Source organism: Convolutriloba macropyga, chromosome 4, assembly GCF_964194025.1.
Source record: "Convolutriloba macropyga chromosome 4, txConMacr16.3, whole genome shotgun sequence".
Lineage (NCBI taxonomy): Eukaryota > Metazoa > Xenacoelomorpha > Acoela > Convolutidae > Convolutriloba > Convolutriloba macropyga.
In genome coordinates, this window is record NC_134471.1 from 66115415 (window position 1) to 66137824 (window position 22410).

Consider the following 22410-nt stretch of genomic DNA (forward strand, 5'->3'; position numbering starts at 1 on the left):
ACTACAGTAGATTCGATCAACAGAATTGATTTTTTAATGTTCTTAGTGGTATTGTTTCGCACTTAGATTCTTTTAGCTCTCCCTTGAAATATTTTTCCATACCTCTCATCGTACTTGGGATAAATCATTGTCCCTGGGAACCAAAAGTTGTGCGTTGCAACGTCTGAGATTCGCAGCTGCTTACTGTTTTCATAGGGGAAGTGAACAGTTTTCCGGTCAATTTGTTTTGCATGCAATCAAATTTTGTAAACTTTATTCATCAATTTTGAAAAAAATGGTCCAAACTGCAATATTTTGTGCTAAAAATAAATCACTTGCTTGAATTAAATTCTGAGGTTTGAGCAACCTTTTAATGTTGTTTTAAATTGAACGTTTTTGTTCAAATAAGCAATGTAGCGTAAAAGTTCTTTGTTTTATTTAACCTTTTGACGGAAATCTTCATCAAAATGGAGCAATGTGTGCAGCGTAAACATTTATATTGCATGTAGAGTACAATTTCTGACATATGATGTAGGTTGTTAACTGCTCTCAAACGTAACTTTTGACTGAAGCAAATTTGTTCTCGGCTTGAACATTGACTTCTTTCGCTTTAAGCATTTCGCGTAGTTTCTGAGGTATGATAAATTGGAAAACCTGGTAAAACTCCAGGGTACAAGGTTTTTTTTGAGAATTTTGATCCAATATGAGTCACTCACACCTATGCATACTACTACAGCCTACACCCCCCCCCCCCCCGCTTACCCCCTCACCTACCTACACCCCCTCCCTCAGTCTATCCAACTTCTCCCAATCTACCCAACCTCCCCCAATTCCCCTTCCTCAACTACCCTCTTTTGCCTGCCCCCATCTAACTACGCGCGCCACCTAACTAACAAACCCCCCTTTCCCCACCTGCCAAAAATGGGACAAACATGTAGCGTTCAGAGGGCATTAAGAGGGCAAATGTCATTTAGAGCATTACGCTTTACTAGTCCCTAAGTGTGCGATTCACAAAACTATTCTGAGGAGACCTAAGTTTATGGAGTGAAGGTCGGTTTTTAATCTTAAGAGTTCGACTTCCCTCTTAGTCAGCCACACTCACGCCTCAACTCAACCGCCCCACGTAAACCCCACCTCCACTAAACCTCTCCCCTCATTCCCCTCTCTCACTCAGCCCTCTCCTATTCTTCTGCTACTGGCGATTTTCAACCCTGCCCCCCCCCCCGTTTCTTGAAATCCTCTCTGAGACTCCCACTCCGCTCCCCTCCTTAAATGCTTCCCCTTATGCCACATCTCGATACTACCGAAAAGGAACAATCGCCGGTCGTTTTGCCCGATATTAGACGGTTTTATTTATTTAAACTAAATCAGAAGCTAGATAATATTGTCTGATGACACTAAATAAATCGAAACATTACTCATTTTTAAGAAATATCTTCTATCTGCAAAACTTTTTAATAGATTACTTTTTATAATCGTCAATCTTTTTCAGCAGATGATACCTCAGTTTACAGAACCACAAAGTTTTTTTTACCAATTCGGATATTTTCCGTTTGTGCACCCCCCCCCCCCCCCAGCTTAGTGGGTGCATGTTATTTGCAACCCTCCGACGAGCGTTCCAAATTTTTCATTTTGATCAACAAAGTAACGACACCCGCTCTTTAACTGTTCCCGTCCCACCAATTTAGTGGTTATATAACGTTTTGCCCCCAAATTACGGCAAAGATACCATATTGTGGGGCTCTAATTTTGTGGTGTGGGTGTATAATGAAAAAAAAACCAGTGAAAGGAAAGAATGTTAAAAGGAACACTTTAGAGGCTTTTAATTCGATTCTCATCGCCAAACATTTTGATTATCAGGAAGTTTCAGAAAATAGCAAAATTATAGCAAGTATTTTGTCAGATTTATCAGAAATGAGGGTTTTACTGAGGGTTCTTCACTATAACAAGGTTCAATAGTAAAGAAAGCTAGTAGTCGGATTAACCCTCTAGTCTAGAACTGGATTCATTAAAAAAAACATCCTCGACCAATTTAATGCATAAAAAGACTGTCCACGACCAATTTTTAGTATGAAAAGAATTTGTCTAAACTTTGAGTGATGTCCGCGATTTTGGTTCAAACTAAAACAACCGTCCGCGACCTTGGCCAGATAATAAAATGTGTCCTTGAATTTGTTTGGACACTAAAACGTCGGGAATTTGACATTCATGATCCTTCATTTTTTGCAATTTAGAAGATCTAAAAATCTAAATAGCTTTATAAAAGATAGTTTACAAGTTTGGAAAGAAGAAAATGAATTACGCCACATTTTCATCATATCTAATGGGAAGAAGACTGCTTCAATTAATCTACCTTGTTTCAATCAATTAACTATTGTTGAAATAGAGTCCAGCTGCGATATCACAAAAAAAGTCTGAAGCGTTTTGGCAGTTTCCCAACACTTTTTTAATTTTGACTGCTCTGGTGAAATGTTCTTTAGTATTGCATGGGTGCCTGTTCTGTATGTACAGAAACAGCATTTTTTTAAATTCCGAATTTGCAAACAAAACACAGACTTACGAAAAGACTTTTGATCGACCCATGAAAAGACCATTTTCTGCGCAAAATAACTATGAAAAGGCCTTGCTTGACCCAAAATGCCTATGAAAAGACTTTTACTCGATCCATGAAAAAAAATTGGCTGGACTTTTGAAAAGAATTAGCCTCGACTCCAACAAAGGACTGTGTAATTTGAATCAATATTTACCCCTCGCCCCTCCCACCTGGAATTATTAGGTTTTTTCATGAATTCCAGCTCTAGACTAGGGCTGGAACCTAGATTGAGAGAAATCACGTTGATTTTTGAACTAACAATATATGTTGGGGCTTAGTTCCTATTTGACGTTATGAATCTGACGCACCTGATCAGAGGGAAGGTTATTTTTTAGGGTTACGTATGCTGTCAGTTGAACGGGCCTTATTAAAGTCAAATGTGTCAAATTCTCGAGCTATGAATTTTATATCTATTTCGTCTTAGTTCCTATTCGACCTGATGATCTGCAGCAAGATGACGAGAGACAACAAGCCAGTGAGAGACTTCATTTTGCTCTCTCCTGCTCCATTGGAGACAGCGTCTCTCTTGGCCTACAATTATCAACAAGAGAGTGTTCGGAAGAAAGACAGGGCCAAGGTTAGTTATAGTGTTCCAAAGTTTGATTATCTTGTTTTAACTCAATTTTAATGTATGGTAAAATATCATTATGTCTTTCTAATTCTGTTTTTTGTTCCTTAATCACGATAACAATCTGTTTTCTCGGTTTGCTCAGGCCTAGATCTGATTTATTAGCGAAGAAAATACACTGAAAGTTTGTTGGGACCTTTTCCGTTTGTGTCCCCCCCCCCCCCAACAGAACCTGCAATATTTTTATACAATGATTTACAGTGTAAGGACACGTGCTCTGTGATTGGGGGGTGCATAAAGTACTGGGGGGGGGGCACAAACATAGAAGATTTTTTTGTTGATAGCTTGAAATAATTATGCCATGATCTGTGCAGGAAATAATTCGGCAAAATTTATCAGCCTTTTAACTGCTAATATCAAAACTATCGAGACTATAAGGTCAGTTGGATTGAATCGATGTTTAGAAATTGACAGATGTGAAGCAACGGTGACGTTATTGCTTTAGGAGTTGACGGATGTTGCTCTGTTCTGCGAAGAGGTAGCTGTTGACTTGACGACCATTGCGACTGGAGTTGTGTCTGCTGGAGCTATTCTTAAGGTTTGCAAAATGTTATTAAAAACATGAAAACTTCCCCTATTTATGATAAGATCCCGGTCGATGATATTGAGCATGAAAAGGTTATGGGTCAACCTTTGAAAATACTTCAGGTCGACTTTAGCGGCGTGTTCGACCATGTAATTAAAGCAGGGGGATGTAACCCCCATCCCCCCCTCCTCAACTTGATTAGTCTTTTCAGAGGGCCAACCCCTCGAATATAGTCAGGATCAAGAAAGAAACAGGGATTATCTAAAAGTTTAAAAAAATAACAAAAACAGACCAGGTGGCGTAGAGAGAGGGATGAAGATGATTCCATGGGGCATGTGACTGACTGTTTGATTTTTAACTTGAAATTTGAGTTTGTAAAAGACTCCACTTTGTTGAGGAGAACCAAATAGCAAAATTTCGCAAACAACTTCAAGGGCATTAGTGCCATTAGTTGAGCTGATAAAATCAAAAACGGTCGATCATCAGATTAGAAGTTTGGAAATAATTACTTCATATTTTGAATACGGTGATCATAAGAAATCTGTAAAAACCTATTGCTTATTTTCACCAAAAATTAGAGATAATTCTTCAACAGAGTGCTTTAGCAAAGTTTAAATAGAGCATTAATTCTAAGTTGCCACCCTGACAGCAAAATTTTGTCATGGTGGGTCACCTTTTGCTTTTCAAGCTAATTGTTGTCTGAGTCTGACAAAAATTTGCTGTCACGGACAACTTAGGGATCTTTTCCGTTTGTGCCCCCCCCCCCCAGCCTAGTGGGCGCATATTATTTACGCCCCCCCCCCCCCAGACGCACAGGCCATATTTTTACATAATGATATACTATGTAATGCCACGTACTCTGTATCTGGGGGGCGAATAACGTACTGGGGGGGGGGGCACAAACGGAAAAGATCCCGAATTAGAAATGATTCGCTTACTAAATACGACCAAAGCGCTCTGTAAAAGAAAAAATTCTAATTTTCTCGGTAAAAAAAAACAAACTATTGCAGTTTTTTTATGATCATCATATTCAATTATAGTTTTTTTTGATAGCTGAAAATTCTGTACAAAATAGAAAAATAAGTTCCATGGGCGATCTTTTCATCATGAATTTGAAAATATTTTGAAGGACTGCTGTGCTATGATGTGAGCATGACTTTAATTTGCATGCCATCTCAGCATCAACATATCAATTTTATAAACTAGATTAAGCTCTGAAACTTTGTATCTCAGCGATTTTTATTGGAAAATAAAAATTCATCGCATTTCAATCTTATGATACTTATGCTCCCAATTTGGTTTAACGTTAGTACCATTAATAATATTTTAAACCAAAAAGAGCTCTTAGCAATATAGCTGCACAATTTTTCATCTTTAATCCATAGATCAGAGGCCAGGATCAAAAAAGCAACAAATGTAAGTCAGCTATCGAGTTTTTGTTAAAGAAGATTAGAGGACTTACAGAAATGCGAAAACATAACTACAAGCGCAAGTTACTTGCGATGTAATTCAACTGTTGATGTGTCCTAGTTGTGCTATTGCAAGTTGTGAGAAAAAAAGTAAAACTCAACTTAGTTTTAATTTTAAACAATTTTTCATGAACATGTATCAAGCATTTCTTTTCCTTCGATTGGTTTCCCTATCAAACTAAATTGGTTTGCACAAAGAGATCCTGAGTTTTGTGATATGTAGCAAATCCAGTTGAATTTGATATTGGAAAAAACTAAGCTTGGTAAATAGTTATAAACTCAATTTGAAATGCAACGTTAAAAAATATAGCGGATTTACGGTTACAAAAGCGAATTATACATCATGAATTGCAAAAACAAAAATTCCACACAGATTTGGAATAGCAAAATCGAACTGACCGCAGTGTATAGCATTCTTCCTGGTAAGTGGAAGAGCAGTGAAATTTATTTGTTCAATAAGCTAAAAATGACATTCGAGTAGATTTTTTAGCTTTAAACTTTCGAGCTGGTTTGTTGATAACAACAACAACTTTCCGCACAACCAAAATGGGCTCTGGTGTAATTTGTACCAGCTAACTGGGGTATTCAGCTTCTAAAGTTCCGCTTCAGTCACGCACACCAGACGTCAAAAAGCGTCGACGTCAATAAGAACCAATTCTTAAAACGGGTGAAAACTGATTTGGTTTGATATGATCCAAAAACATTTAGGCCGTGGACCACAGAGGAGTTCAAGTGTTGGATGTGTTGATGGAGTGTGAACAGAAGGAGGTTGTAGCCCACTCTGCTGTCCAGAAGTACCTGTCAGATATCTGGATGGGGGGACTACAGATTCCCACTTCCAAAATACTACTACTATTTGGGTACCACTATCACATCTTCCCCATAAATATGGCGATACTCCAAATTTAAACTCATAATTTCGCATCTAATTTTCTGTAACGGAAGATTTTGAAAATCGTACTTTTCTGTAGGTTGTACACGCCATTTGAAATGCATGTTCCAGCTTTTTGTCCATTTGTTCATAGTAATTTGTTAATCAATAAGTTTCGAATGTTACAATTTCAACGAATTTTGGGCTAACAGAATTTGAATCTAACTTTATTGATCGAATATTTGTAACAAGAAAAGAATCATAAATTTATTGCTTTTTTGCTTTATCATTATAACGGCAACGAACGCTGACGCAACGCACGAAAGCGAGACAACTTTATTTTCTCAAAGAGTTCATAAATGCAGTTTGCATTTTTCTTTTAAAAGCGTTTAAGCAATATAAGAAAGTGCAAAAAAAATTGTAACAATGATAGATATAAAGTTAGTCCGACTTATCGCCATATTTTCTATAAGGGCAATTCTATTCCCACCCTGCTTCGCGTTCTTCTGCTTCCCCGTCAAATTCATGCGGATGAACAAAGTGCCGATTGTGAAAATGATGCTCTACTTAACCAGTCATATCTATCTAATATTACTACTAACCCTAACTGTCGCATTCCGACTGTACAAAGTTGAGAAAGATTACCTAATTATACCGCCGTGGTATGAATTCGGGTTATTAATTATGATGAGCGGGTTATTACTCTCTGAGTTAACAAGCCCATCTGACAAGTCGGGTTTGGGTTGGATCAAAATCATCGTAATTGTGATGTCTGCAATTGCTATGTCAATTCACGTGTTCAATGCAGTCACAAACGGCGGTCTGGAAGGTCAGTATAACACCATATACGTTCGGAACCAGCTCCTAGGAGCTTCAATACCCTTGACGTTTGTACAATTTCTCGACTTTTTGACCTTTCATCATTTATTCGGACCGTGGGCTATTATTATATTCGACCTGATGAAAGATTTGTTTCGGTTTATGATACTGTTGAGTTTATTTTTGCTCGGGTTTACTTTGGAAATGACGGCTTTGAACCAGCCCGCGTATCCGATTGAGTTTTGTGAAGAAATTGGGCTGTATCCTGTTTTGTATACGACTGGAAAGGTTATTCCTTACAAGCAGGGAATGTCTGTGCTGAGTAAGCAGTTTGAGAAGCTGTCGTTTGCCCTGTTTGGGTTGACGGACGATGACGATATGATTAAGGAATGTTGATGCAACTGTCTCTATAAAAGGTTTTCCTCTAAAAAATCGGTAAAAATGAATCGGAATGTTCTGGTTTTAAAATCATATTTGAAGATTAAATTGCTAATGGAAATTATATATAGAACTTTATTTAGATTGAAGAATATTGTAAGTAGATATGGCTGATTGTTTTGACAATTTTCTCAACTGTGGATTAACATAGTAAATAAGATGAGATTACTGAAGAAAGAAACGAATTTTTCAAACGAAATGAGGACACCAGATCTGTTTCAGATTTTATCAGATGTGTATTGACTTCCTCTAAAATTCGAACACAAAACAGGTGTTTCTAAATTAATTTTTATAGATGAGAAAACTATTTGGTTGAGATTCTGCGACTATTCTTGTCAGCACTATCCCTAATTTAAACTTAATGTCAAAGGTGCAATTTTTCATTAAGCAAATTAGCAAATTTGGTAAAATATAACATTAATTTTACAATTATTTGCAATAAGATCTGGATTTGTTATCCCTTATCGTCAGAAGTAGGCGAATTATAGTGATTTTTCTCATATATCGCATACACTGGGTACTTATCTCATTTTTAAATAACCCACATTGCTAATTTAAGCCAGCTCTTGACCGGAACGAAATCGGTCGATCGTTTGTGTGCAAATTTTTGCAAACTGATGATTATTTTGAAAAATTTTGCAAATTTGGCCTTGTTAAAAAGAAATTTGCCAGTATTTTCAAACTTGGCATTATGGAGTAAAAATTTGCTAGTAGTTGAGAAAATGGCACCAGTTTTGGAATAGGATATATATTTAACAAAGCTAAGATATTTTAAAGAAACAGTTGCATCAAACCGTCTCTTTCCGAAAAAGGACTCAGTGTGTATCCCCTCCTGGGGCAAAAGTCTGATTGTGTTCACGTATGGAGTCTACCTGGTCATATCAATCATAGTGCTGGTGAACCTGTTGATTGCTATGATGTCAGACACCTACCAGAGAATCCAGAGACAGTCCGACACCGAGTGGAAGTTCGGAAGGGCGAAACTGATCCGGAGCATGAACCAGAGATCTCCAACTGCTCCCCCGCTGAATTTGGTGTTGGAAATTATCATTTGGATCAAGAAGTTGTGCTACAATAGAGGTATAAACGGGTCAAAGTTATGGGTCTTTCCCATTAATATAGCCCCCCAGCTTAGTGGTGATATAACCTATACCCCCATCATGGTAATCATACCATAATCAGGGGCTAATATAGTTTCGTGGGCGGGGGTGTAATGAGAAAGACACGAAGTTCCAGAATAAAGTGACCTCTGGTCGGACCATCATCGAGTGAACGAGTTGGGGAGGTCGGGGCGGGGGGGAGTAGAGGAGTAGGGGGGGGGGTTGACCACCATAAACCTTTCTTGGCAACCATATCGAAGCCATGTATTGAGTTTCTATGTATCTTTTGCCTAGTACTGCTCACTGAAATCAGCTGAAGCTGCCTACTGGATGCCTGATCCTAACGTGCATGGTCTTGTAAGAACCATTAAGGTACCATTTAACCATAGAATGTCAATATATGTAGAAAGGTTTAAATGTGTTTGCAGGTGCTCCTGGAACAATAAAAAATTGAACTTTTGGATGCCATATAAGAATTATAAATGGAAATCTTGGAAATCACAGAAAGATCATTTCAGAAATTGTTTTATGGTCTGAGTGGGACCATATAGAGTTCTTGGATGTGGTTACCAAAAAAGGTCAACCGGGGCGGAGGGTTGTGAAATTGAGAGTATGTTTAAAACTTTGGAGAACGGTCTGAATTAAGTCCGACCAGAGGTCAATTTAGACTGGGGTGGTTATTTTGTTGTAATCAAAAATATAATGGTGTTTGAAGAGTTATGTGAAAAACAAATCAGCAGCTATTCTAAAAAAAATTGATAAAAAAACAAATATTTTTGAAAAAAAATACAATTAGGTCCGCATTGTCGATTACTGAAATGACCGAGAGCTTACAGTTCAGAAGCCATGCAACGGCTTTTGCAAGTACTTCATCAGGTATTAAGCCTTTCACTGTGAAAGAAGAACTTGGGCTCAACTTCAAAAAGACCTTTCGAAAGCCAAATGAAAAATTTACGGCTAATAAAATCAACAACATGTGCACTATGTGTGGAGGTAAGCCACATTCTAGTAAACCCTGTCCAGCGCTAGATAAAAAATGCAAAACCTGTGAAAAAGTAGGACACTTCTCAAAAATGTGTAGAAGCAAACCCCAACCAAATTCAGGTAAGTGCAATAAACAGAATAACTTTTGCGAAGAAGAAAATATTTCATCAGAGTAAGCATCCCCACCATCGGAGATGGTAATGTTTTATACTAAAGAACAAATCTTTAGCATGTCTGCGACATGGGAATATATCTCAATAAATATCTGCAAAATAAAAATGCAGGTAGACACAGGTGCAGATAGCACAGTGATATCATCAAAAATAGGGACTGAGCTTGGTAAACCTCAGTTTGATGGCAAGATAAGACATCTCGAAGCTTATCTCGAAGTAAGTGATCCCAGAAGCGTTAATTGATGACCTTCATCAATAAACGTTCCTGGGATCACTTCCTTGTGACGTTGAGTGGAACGGAAGCAGGCTCACACAAAAACAACTAGCAGTTGTGCAGTCTGATAAAGAAATTTGGACTACTCGGTAGAGACCTTCTACTCAGGCAAAGTGTGAAAAACATCAAAACCGAGCACCTACCTGCTGTAGAGGGTTACAAAGCTCATGTAAAGCTGATACCAGGATCACAGCCAAGTTTCTACGAAGCCAGAGTAATACCTCTACCTCTTCAGAACAATGTCACAGAGAAGCTGAAACAGATGGTCAGACAGGGAATCTTTGAACCGGTACAGCCAGGAGGAGTCACTTATGCATCTCCAGTGGTGTGGCATAGAAAGAAGAGTGGAGACTTGAGACTTTGTGTTGAATTGAAAGTGCATATCAATGGCAAGGTGATGGATGAGGACTAGCCAATACCAGACATGGATACAGTCTTCCACAATCTACATGGGGCTCATACTTTGGCAGAATTGACCTCTCAGATGCCTACTATCAAATTGAACTTGACGAAGAGGCGAAAGATAAATGCACAATCGGCACATCTCAGGGACTGTTCAAGATGTGACGACTACCTCAGGGATTGAAAAACTCTTCTTCAATCTTCCAGAATTGCATCTAATCAACAAACACTCAAAGGAATTAAAGATGTAGTGATTTTTCAAGACGATGTGTTGGTCTATTGAACTACCAAGGATCAGTTCGACAAAAGAATGCTTGATGCCAAGAGTCGACTATGTGAAAAAAATTACTATTAATGAGAAAGATTCTAACTCAAAACCAGTCGATAGCGTTAGTTTTTTGGGATACTCCGTTTCAAAGGAGGGAATAGCACCAGATACCAAACATGTTGAAAAAATGAAAAACGCAAAAACAACAACTAACAACAAACAACTCGAATCGTTTGTTGGGCTAGCAAATTTTTGCGGCAGAATGATTCCTGATTTTGCAACATGAGGGACAAAATGCAACAGGAAGCCTTTAAAGTCATAAAAATTGAATTATGTGCTAACCCATTTGTACAGCCACATAGTTTACAAAAAGAAGCAACAGTTACTACTGACGCCTCTGAAAAAGCCATTGGCGGGGTTCTTTTGCAAGAAAAACATCCAGTCAAATATGTATCGAGAAAGTTGACTCCAGCGGACCAAGACTACTCGAACATAAAACGGAAAGCAGTGGCAATTGAGTTTTTGGTCACAGGATTGAAACATTCCTTCTTAGAAGACGATTTACCCTTGAAACGGACCACAAACCACTCAAATATCTCTGCACCAGACGAAGAAATCCCGAAGACGGCATTAGCTAGAATCACAAGATGGGAAATCGCTCTAATGGGCTTCGACTATGAGTTGAAGTACACAACAGGAGAGCAGATACCCCATGCAGATGCTTTGAGCAGAATGGAGTTTGACGGAGACGAATCCGTCAACAATCGAGTGTGCTTCGCAATCAAAAACATCTACTTCGCTCAGAGTGATTTGGTGACAAAAGCTGAAATCAAAAATGAATTTGGAAGAAACAGACTCTTCCAGGACATAATGAAACAAATCAAAAGCGGCAACTGGAAACAACGTTCAGAGGCGGAGAAAGGATTCGAACAACACAAAGATGCACTGACCATACACAATGGAATCCTCTTCAGAGGTGTTGTTTCTTTCATTCCGCCCAAATTACGACACTTGGTTTTAGCAAAAGCGCAAGAGACACATTCTGGGAAGAATGCAAATGAGACATCAGTCAGAAGGACAGCATGGTGGCCTGGCATTACCCAAGCCGTTCAACATTTTTTAGTAAATGTAAGTTTCTAGTGAAAGTAAGAATGTAAGAAATGAACAGGTCTAGCCTGGGAAAAACAGTCTCTGCAATGCCAGAAGCCGACGATTGGGAACGTCTCCACATAGACTGGGGTTATGCTAAGGACCAAGGCAATATCATAGTAATTGTTGACGCGGTTTCGGGCTGGATGGAAGCTTTTCCCGCGGGAAATAGAACATCAGAAACAGTTAAAGTATATCTTAATCAAATTTTCGCAAGATTCGGAATATCAAAAACTTTAGTAACAGATAATGGTTCTAAATTTGTAAGTGGTTATCTTAAACAGTGGTGTGAATCACTGGGAATTAAGAAAATAAAATCACCCGTCTATCATCCAAGAACTAATGGACTAGCTGAAAGAGCAGTTCAGACAGTGAATCGGGCACTTCAAGCATGGAGTCCCAATATTAATGTGTCATTTGGAGCATTCCTGCAAAGGGCACTGATGACTCATCGCAACACTTCAAAGACGACGAGCAAAACTCCTGATTGGACGCAGAGTGAGACAACCAGCATTAGCAGATTTCGACTTGTGTGGACCCATTCTATTCAAGGCCAAGGAAAAGACAAAGCCAGTTCCTGCTACCTTCAACATCAGGAAGGGCTTGAACACATCTTTCATAAAGCCCGAAAACTCGACACGGTCTATTCTACTGAGCGACAACCAAATTGCGAGACTAAAAGAGGACCATGTGAAAACTGAACTAGCAGTGGAGGAGACCATATCTCAATCAGAACCACAACTTCAGAACACAAATGTGGGAACTTCACATCAGGAGGAAGCTTCTGTAGCCACATCAGCTGCAGAGCACCAACAACCCGAACCACCGGAGCCTTCATGAACATCAAAAAGAAACAGAAAACAACCCGAAAGATTTGGAGAACCTATACCCACAAACTTGCTTAAAAAAGGGGGAGGATGTGAAGGTTTCTAAGAAACCTCGAGAAACTTAGAAGTTTGAAGTTTTGGTTAATAAAGTTTCCAAGAACAAAAGAAGAACTTACCTGACGAGCTTTGTTGCTATGTCGATAAGTAATGGTCACAAAACTAAACTCAATTCTAATTTTGTTTTGGCGCTATCATTATCTTACTGACCTATCAATCATATGTCAGAAGTATATTCTCCCACCAACAGAAACCTGATTCTAACATCCACTGACCTCCAACTAATGAACTCGGTTGTACCTTGGCCATATGTGATTCTCATAAAATGTAGATGAAAATAGAAAATCACCTCCGGGATTCGGAACTAAGATCTATTCACATTTCAATCAAGTAAAATATTTTTAACTAATCTAAATTTTCTCTGTATATTTTTGCATAGATAACTACTATAAACACGAGCTAATTTTTGTATAATTTCAGTTCCAATTTAATTTAAAAATTCAACTTATTGAATTCCGTTGACCCGTGTAATCGACCACGACATTTATTTATTTAAATTCGGTTCTTATAATAGTTTTTAAGAATAAAATATGAGCAATTAATAATCAGGAATTAATCAATCAATCCGCATTAAGTACTCTGTATCTATTAAACCAGTAGTCGTACAATGCACTCGGACCAAACACCAAGTTACTAGTACGGGGGCAACCTAAAAGGAAGGCCTTTTTCGTTTTTCAGTATATGTCAAATCTAAATGAAGCTCTTTCAAGTTGGAGCAAAGACTTGGCTAACACTAGCAAGTCGATTCTAAAATTAAAAGAACAGTAAAAATTGAGTTAATTTTTTGAATGCTTCTGGCAGTAAATTTTCTCCACCTATTGTGTTCATTGTTCAGTTTTTATGCGTTTTCAGTGCCTATTTTTTAACATTTGATCAACTACTTGGCGTGTTCCCGTCTTCTCATGACAGATACCTGCTATTTCCTACGTTTTTATTTTCTGCTTGCGAAAATTGAATTTATATTTGGCTCAGTCTTCGTCCAAAATTGCAATTTAGACTTGGATTTAGACGTTCCCGAGTCTGACAAGCGTTAAAAGGGATCTGATCACAGTTCTGAATCAGTACTGAAAATAGACGCGCAATTAGACTTGCCCACTGCTGAAATTGGCTTGGCTTTAGGTACCTGGGCTAAATGTGACGTAGTGATCGCGAGAACGCGCAGTTTTAAATTTTCTCTTATTGAGCTTCATGGTTTGCAAACTCTATCAAAAGTCTACACGATATCGATAACCACAATTTTCTCGTAAGGTCTTTCAAGATAACAGTCAGTGACAGGAATCTCGCAATACAGACGCAATGCGCAGTTAGTGTGTATGCATGATTTTGCTAATTTTCAGAAAACATCTTTGGAATCCAACGAGTGTCTGAAGAAGAGGAATCGGATGATGAGTTCACAACTCGGACTGGATCCCGTTCATCGGTAGGGGTCATCAGGACAGGACCCAACACCACCACCAGACCCAATGCTCAAGGGGGCACAAAGGGCACAGGGGCTGCAGGGGGAGGTACACGGAAGGACGGAAGCGATAAGAGGGGAGAGGGAGACGGCTCAGGGGGCGGAACTGGCGGAGGCCCCACCAAAATTGAACAGGTAACTGAAAATTTATAGCTGTTTATTTTGAATATAAGGATTATTCAAATTATGAAAAAAAATTAAAATTTGTATATGCGTCCGCAGCATTTTATTGCATTAGTAATAATCAGTGAGAAAATTACGGGTGAATTTTAATTTTATGTAACGAAAAAAGACTAAATAGAACGTTTGGTGCAGAACGTCAAAAAATGTTACTTGGAAAACACTTTCTACCCTACTCGAGTTGTTTAGCTCAAAACCATTTCTGAGAGATCAGAAGAAAAATGTTCACATTTTTCTTCAGTTTTTCGGAGCTGAAAGAGTTCAAGTTTTTGAAAATTGAGCGGATTATTTGACCAATGCTAGTTACTACGGTGCTAGTTACCAGACAAAATGGCTATTGTTACAATAGTCATTGGAAAGAAATGCCCACTTTGGGTATACTGGCATTCGGTTTTGGAAAAAAGAACCTAAGCTATCATAACCGAACAAATTATAACGACCGAAATTCAAATTTAAAAAGGGGGTGTATTTCCTATCTAAAAATATGTGGGTTTGTTTCCACGGGGGTTTATTTCCTAGTCTCATTGGCATTAGATAAAATGCCACGTAACCGGCTAGTACTTTTGGGTTGTTCGATTGTGATTAAACTTTTGGTTGATTTCAGGTGTGTGATTGGAAAATGGTCAGCAGAAGGTACAAAGACATGCACCAGATAGACATGGAGGAACTGGACAAAACCAAAAAGACAAACTCACAAACAAATGAGGTCAGTTGGTAATACTAAAATTAAATAGAACATGAAAAAAGGCAACTAATTCGTTCTTCGAGAATGATTTCTACCTAATTTGTGCCTAATTTTAGCCGAAAATGACCAACACTCAAATAGAATTGAAAATGAGTGAATGAATTTAGACTAAAGAGATGAAAAAGCAATAGAAGAGTTTTTGCTTTATTAATGGATCTACAAAAAACTCCGGAAAGTTTTTTTCAACGCAAACAGCGTCAATGTTAGAAAAATTGTACCAAAGCTATTCGATACTTTTTAACAGCAGTTGTTACGTAATTGGATGTAGAAAACCGAGAAAAGAATGATGTATCAGTTATTTCTGCACGGGGAAAAAACTTAAAAAATGCTTTTTTTTGTCCCTCGACTGAGATTATTTTTTACCCCCTAACTTATTTTGATCCTTTCTTTGATCAGGTGAATAACAATGCACCCAATTTGAACGTCAAAAATAAACAGATTTTTAAAAGAATAGATTGTGTCTGGGCAGAATTCAAATGCTACGGCATGTGAAGAAATAGGAAAATTACAAAATTTTTGTTTGCATTTCTTGATTGATAGAGCAAGTACATTTTAACAAACGAGAACTTAAAAACAAATTTAATGGTTGAATGTTTTTTTAAATCAATTATACCTGTGAACCAGGCCATATTTAAGAATTTTTTAGTTTTTAAATCCTGAGATGAGTTGTTTTCATAACTCATGCCAATTTTTCCAAAAAAAAATAAGCAATTAAACAAATAAAAACATTTTTAGATGAATAACTTCTCAATTAATTCTGAAAAATTAAAAAGCAAATGAACCCTAGAATGTGTAAAATAATGCGAAATATCGATTAAAAGTTTTTGCAATTGAGCTGAAAATTTGCCACAAAAAATGTTTTTTTCAAAAACTATATGATTGCTCTTAATTATTATTTATTGTAATTATTTATTATCAATATGCACAGAAAAAGATGACAACAAAAATACGATTTTGGGATCCCCTCAAAAACATTAGTTGTCTACAAAGATTGAATTGTCGACCAATTTTTGAGAAATTGGACAAAGTTTTTGGCTAGATTGACTTGTAACTTAAGTAAAATTTAAAGCTGTTCCCAGAAAAACAAAGCTCATGCTGTTTCTTGGAAAGTGAAGAAAAAACGCAAATGAAAAGTTCCTAAAAACTTGAACTGATTTTGTTTCTATTTTTTTTTTGCTCTCGCAGAAAACGCTAAGCTTGATATTGAACAGGGTTGCACTTTTCCAATTTTTTCATGTATTCCTCCAAAAAGTGTTTTCAACAAAGATAGAGCATGTCTAACATAGAAAATCTATATAAAGATTTCTTGTTTGCAGTTCAAAATTTGCGAAAACATAAATAAACAGTTTTAAGACCAATTCAGTTGTCTTGAGAATTGTTTTCCTCGCTCATAATTTAACATAAATAACCACTGTTTTTAAACAACGAAGTTCACAATACCAAGTTCTATTGCTATCAGTGTAAAGCAGCTGAATGCCGTACAATTTTTGGTCAGTTGTTGCAGTTTTTGAAAATAATTTATATCAACTCTCAAGCTTCCAAAATATATTATATTAGATGTTTTCTTCATTTATTTTTCATTTCATCTCTATAGCTCTTCCGACGCTAAGATAAATTCCAAGTTTTAATTTTTGAGCAATCATGGAAAGATAGTGAGGATTGTGCGTTAGTTACTTGGCATATTGGCTTGTTTAGTATGATAATACATGCAGCAGCACTAATAATTGATTGGTAACAGGTAATTGAAAAAAATTTAAAGACTTCTGCAATTAATTGAGATATGGTACAGATGTGTTCTGAAATCTTCAGTAGTCTGTCACCATAAAATTTTGATATACAGCGCTATTCTTTCTTCGTTTTTCGACATCTATTGACTGCCCAATTTCCTTTCCAAAATTGTTTTTATAAAATAACGAATTTTTATTTGCGAAAAAATAATTAAAAGCGTTAAATTGAAAAACAAACGAGAAAAATTCTGCAAAGTTTTCTCTTTAAAATCTTTCACACTTGCGTTAAATTTCCAATAGTTTGAACTTGATTGCTTTCGGCATAAACATTGAAAAATATCGCCTTTTAAAGGTCTATCAAAATTATAACGATTTTAGTTATTACTGTTTTTAGTTCAAAATTTTCGATTTTCAATCCCAAAATTTCTCCGAATTTTTTTCCATTTTGTCCCAATTTTTCCCATACTCTTGATATCTCTCTTCAGATCTTCCTACCTATGCCAAAATGATATCGGATCAGATTCATATCATCCCACAGACTTAGAATTCATCCATGATTAGTATTCCATTCATACAAAATTGTCTGAGATTCGTTTTGTTAAAAAAATTACTTGGAGAAAATTTTATCAAGGAGGTCTGTCAATGTCCGCTGGCACTCATAATGTTCCACTTGAAATACATAGAATCAGGCTACTCTCAGATCGGTGGCAATCTTGTTCTGGTATTTCAACCGTATTTTACGTTGCAAGTTAGTGACCAAATGGTTGCGGCTTTCCCTTGAAAATTTTGACCTTTTTTAGGACGAAGTGAAACTAATAGGGGCTCAACCCTTCAGCAAGGCAACTACAGAAGACGACTGATCGCGAAATAAACAAACAAAATAAACATTTAATAAACAAAGTTGCTTGTTTACTGGCTTCATTGACAAGTTGGCTTCTTATACTGGACCTATTAAAAGATGTTAGTTTAGCACAAACTCGATGTCACGATTATCTGTGACGCAAACTGACATACAACGATTTCCTTATGATTAAAAATCACGATTTCAATAGCTAAAACTATCCGTAATTAATTACTATATTCTTCTTTCACATAATCCAACGACAACTTCCATAAGTCATTTCCTAGACTCTCACTAGACGATCACATCGAGGGATAAAACAGTCAGAAGTTACTTACGAAAAGGGCGTCAATTTGTGACTTTTTAGTGTCGTGAAATAAATGTACTTCAAACCCAGTAAAAAAAAAGTTAAACTTCAGTTTTTTTTACAAAATTTTTTCAATAGACTTTTACTCAGTTGCAGTAAATTTATCTCAACACAATCTGATCATTGAATTTTATTCACTTGAGCATCTTTGGATATAAATTTTCTTTTAAAACATGCGAAAAAAGTTTTGTAAAAATTCTAAATTACAAATTTTGGCTCCACTGCAAATTAAGTTGAGTGAATAATCTATACAAATTGATGTTTATCCAAAAGTTTCCCCAAGGATGAGAGGAGAGTGATGACTTCATTGTTGAATAAATAAACAAGAGATTTTATCCATTTATAAGATAGACAGTTTCAAAAATAGTTTATAATCTAGCACTAACATAATGCACAATTAAAATTTGTTCATCAACTCCGTTCTCTATAAATTTGTAATGTTAAACGGTAAATGTTAAACGGTAAAGTTCTAGAAGTAAGAAAAAATTTCAAATTCTAAAAAATGTGTTGTATTGAAATGATTGAGAACGAAGTTGTTAAATGGAATAGATTAGAAGTAGGAATTATGTTTCTAAAGGACGTTTCTGTATATATGTAAGCGATTTTGCTGTTGCTACACTCCATATTTGATGTTTGTAGGACGTAACAGTAGATAGGGTTATATAGTAGTTGAATATATTGATGAAATTTTGATCTGATGTTAGTTGTAGAGGACAAGCCTGTCGTTGAACATCTGAAACAATATTTTTCTGAATTCATGACTTTTTGTTCCCACTTTGTGAAGGGTTATTTATAGTGACACTGACCGAAAAAGTGCAGCTTACAATCTGATGGATAATATATATACTAAAAAACACGCTAAAAAGGTGCATTGATCTAAGCACTTATTCTAAAAAGTTTCAGCTAATCCGTCAAAGTTATTTAAACAATGTAAAATTTAATAGATTTTTCCTAGTTACTTGGGCAGATCCTAATGAACTTAGAATTTTAATTGACTTAACAAAAACACGAATGAATTGCTGTCAAAACATCAGGAAAAAACATTCAAAGACTTTTCAAGTGAAAACAAAAATGTATAGGTCGGAAAAAGCCAAAAAAAAATTAACATCGTCAAATACCATGGAAGTCCCATTGAAATTAGAACCACCAGACTTGAGTCTCAGAGTTCTTCAGTGCTGAACCAGAACATTTCAAGAGTAAAAACTTAACTCAGTTCTATAACATTGAATCTTTAGAATATTTTAAGTTTCTTTATGGGCAGTTTTCCTTCATTATGCTTATATTGAGGTCATAGAGTTCAACCAGGCTACACATATCCTGTGTAGTTTGAAAATTACTCATACCCCAAAAGGAAGTCTTAGCAGAATAAGGTCATACTTTTGTAGCTTATAACTGGTAAATATAATAGTAATATACACACTATTTTTACTTAAGCCAGTCTGTAGACAATTAACAGAAAACCCATTTAGCTTAGTGGTTACGACTTGCTACGCAAATTAATTGTTACAAGTACCCACGCGTAATTTCGAATCGCATATGAAGCAAAACTTGTTGGCTGGAGTTAAGCTGAACATATTATTTTTCATGCAGTAAATTTTACACAAAAATCAGACCGGCCAGTGTATATTTTGACATGAACAAAAGCTGGCAATCTTAAAAAACAGAATGTCTTTAGACTGATTCAGCGCTGATTTACCCTGCCAAAAAACTTTCGGACATTAACACTATTTTTCAACAAGGTAATTCTCCGGCGCTAAATTCACAGAATGACAACAATTTCTTCAAAAAACGCAGGAAGTAAGGGTGAAATACGCACGAACTCAATCCAAGATCAACTGTACGGGAAATTTTGAAGAAACAACAAATAAAGACCGTTATTTGAAAGACTTTGGAGGAAAAATTGTCGGAAATTTGTCTCAGATGACACTAGAAACTTGCGTAAAGTTTATATAAACAGTCTGCTAGATACCGAAGAAGCTAAAATCTTACTGACGCGTAAATAGAGAACTGATTTGAACTCAAAATATTGCATTAATTCATGTTTATGGCACTTTTTCAATTCTCTTTAGGTGTACGTAAGTTTTTGGTACCATAGCGTAGGTTAAAACATAAAAAATGTATGTGCAAAAATTGCCCATGCAGAGTTCAGAACTTTATAGTGTAACCTAGTAACAGTAATTCGATTATCGAAAATTCTATGAATTAGAAAACTTTTTTAACAGCCAAAAGTGAACAAAATCTTGTCTCTTGGTTGACTATGATTATGGTTACATTTTTAAGTAAGAAATTCCAGCGAAATACCTATTTTCAGAATCTTAAGAAGCTCGTAGCATCAGTCTACAATCCAAAAATCCTCTGAGCTGTTAAAACACAAGAAATTCAATATCAGCCTCCGTTATCAGTAATCCCATCGTTCAAAAAAACAAATTTCGCAAATTTCACTGATTATGAATTCGGTCCCAAGTTTCAAGCTGAAAATTAATCTAAATCTGTCATGCATTTAATTTCACGCGGGTAAGCTGAGATAGCTGTTTGAAAAGTTTAGATGATCCGGGAAGAATGAAAAACACTGGCGAAGTGTGGTTTCGATACTTTTCCAATCATCGCTTGAAGGGCAATTCGTAAGTAAAAATTTACAGAGGCATTTATTTTTCTTTTAACAATAAACCTGACTTTGGAACAATTTCATTCAATATCAAAAAGCCAGCCTTGGTCCTTTTTTTCTTTAAAAAACATAAACATCAACTAACGATGATCAACTAGACTAATATTAATTTTCTGAATTTCGTCCTATTTGTATCTTTTAAAAGCCTTTGCATTTTTTTCAAATTTGACTTCGATGTATCTACCGTACCGTCATCGGAGTGCAGATAGATAATCGGCAGCTGAAAGTGTTATGTTGTTCTTTTTGTGGTACTGTTTTTCATCAAACGCTGGTGAATTGTTTGTTCTCATTGGGACTGAAGTCGGGGCTGTACATATTCGCTCTTGAGTAGGCCCCACCCCCTGGCCCCGTGGCTCTGGTTGGGGGTTGAACTGAGGTCGAGCTGGACTCAGAATCAAATGATGAGGCCTGAAATATGTTTAAGTCAGAATTTTACGAAAACTTAGACATCATTTAACAAGATCAAGTTTTCAATTCTGTATACTCTGTATTCTATAGTATTAATTAAACTATTGAAAAATACCGGAATCTGTTTGAAGATGCAATTATTTTATTTCACTTACCAGCTTTTTATTCAAACAATTATAACATAACCGGCAAATTGTGGGAAAATAGCCGCCGTTCACCCACTTGACGCACATTGCGATTGAAACAGAAAAAAAGAAAAGTAAAAAAATAAGAGGTAAAAATTGACAAAATTTTTTAAAGTGTCAAAGTGATCTTATTTGGTGTGTAAAATCAGCATATTTGGTTAAATTCTAAAATTACACTTAAGTCAGCTTCTAAAATGAAGGCTATTAATCATAATACTAATGCCAGCTAGCAATCGCTTTAAGGAACTTTGAAGACCTAATGCATTATGGCTTAATGACAGGGCTTTATATGTTTATCCTGTTTCTTCTAATTTTGCTCTTTTGAGTTTGACCGTACTCACTACATTACGTAATTCAATACGTTAAAGAATTTAAAATACATTCAGTTGAAACAGTGAGTGAAGTAACTCAGAAGTCAAGAGTGAAAATCGTGACTTATGTTAAATGCAATTCCGAAATCCAACACAACGAATTAAATGAATAACTTAGAACTACTTTGACTGACCAGCAGATCAGTTGAACTGCGCCATCCAAAAAAAAACAACCTAAAAAGTTGAGAAACAAAAACGGAACAAATTAAACAAGAATATAGTCATTGCTAAAATTTTTGTGGCTTTTAACCTGCAGGACAAATTTGATCCAAATGAAAAATTCCAATAACTCAAGCACAAGCTTTGAAAGAACTTCATAGGCCAATAAAACTAGCAAAAATTGATAAAAATGACAAATACTTAGAAAAACGAAATTGGAAAATTTAAACAAAAGTAATTTCGCAATATTAAAAGGTTCCAAACCACTTGTTTTCTTTGGCATCTGTCCAATAACCTATCTGCGAGACCAAAAAAAATGTCATGGGCCCGTAATGATTCAAAAAAACATTAAAAATGCCTAAAATAACAAAAAAAAAATTGAAAAAATTGCATATTTTAAAAAAATGTATTGCTAAAATTTAGGATATTAGTTTCTTCAGAACCATTTCATTGTCTTCAGAGGCTATCGATTCACCCATTTCCAAGTCTTAAACAGTTGCATTGGCTCATAGAGATCAATCAACTATGAACATTAGATAAGAACTCAAAAACCTTGAACGAACTTCAATTTTTATTTACAAAATTGCAAAAAATTATGAGATTAAAGAGTTGAATACCCAATGCCCAAAGCAACTATGCAGTAATATACTATTAAACCCTCGCTGAGGCTACAAGACGAATTAAACTAA

The 22410-nt window shown here is 36.2% G+C and overlaps 2 protein-coding genes across 10 annotated transcripts in view; one reads left to right on the top strand and one right to left on the bottom strand.

Moving 5' to 3' along the window:
• The window catches only part of LOC142338137 (uncharacterized), a 244331-nt gene extending 226297 nt beyond the window's left edge, over positions 1–18034 (top strand). Inside the window, exons 26-33 of the mRNA XM_075387771.1 lie at positions 2997–3149; positions 3646–3738; positions 5904–6055; positions 6540–7276; positions 8107–8403; positions 13955–14208; positions 14858–14959; positions 17526–18034. Coding sequence (XP_075243886.1) covers positions 2997–3149; positions 3646–3738; positions 5904–6055; positions 6540–7276; positions 8107–8403; positions 13955–14208; positions 14858–14959; positions 17526–17585 — 1848 coding nt within the window. The 3' untranslated portion in view covers positions 17586–18034. The remainder of the gene's footprint in view (positions 1–2996; positions 3150–3645; positions 3739–5903; positions 6056–6539; positions 7277–8106; positions 8404–13954; positions 14209–14857; positions 14960–17525) is intronic.
• A 427-nt stretch (positions 18035–18461) lies between these two features.
• The window catches only part of LOC142337839 (glutamate receptor ionotropic, NMDA 1-like), a 112960-nt gene continuing 109011 nt past the window's right edge, over positions 18462–22410 (bottom strand). For all 9 annotated transcript variants that reach the window (XM_075387390.1, XM_075387384.1, XM_075387383.1 and 6 more), the window contains 2 exons: positions 20788–21006; positions 18462–18666 (listed from right to left, as the gene is read on the bottom strand). In XM_075387390.1, the coding sequence (XP_075243505.1) occupies positions 20860–21006 (147 nt within the window). In that variant the 3' untranslated portion in view covers positions 18462–18666; positions 20788–20859. The remainder of the gene's footprint in view (positions 18667–20787; positions 21007–22410) is intronic.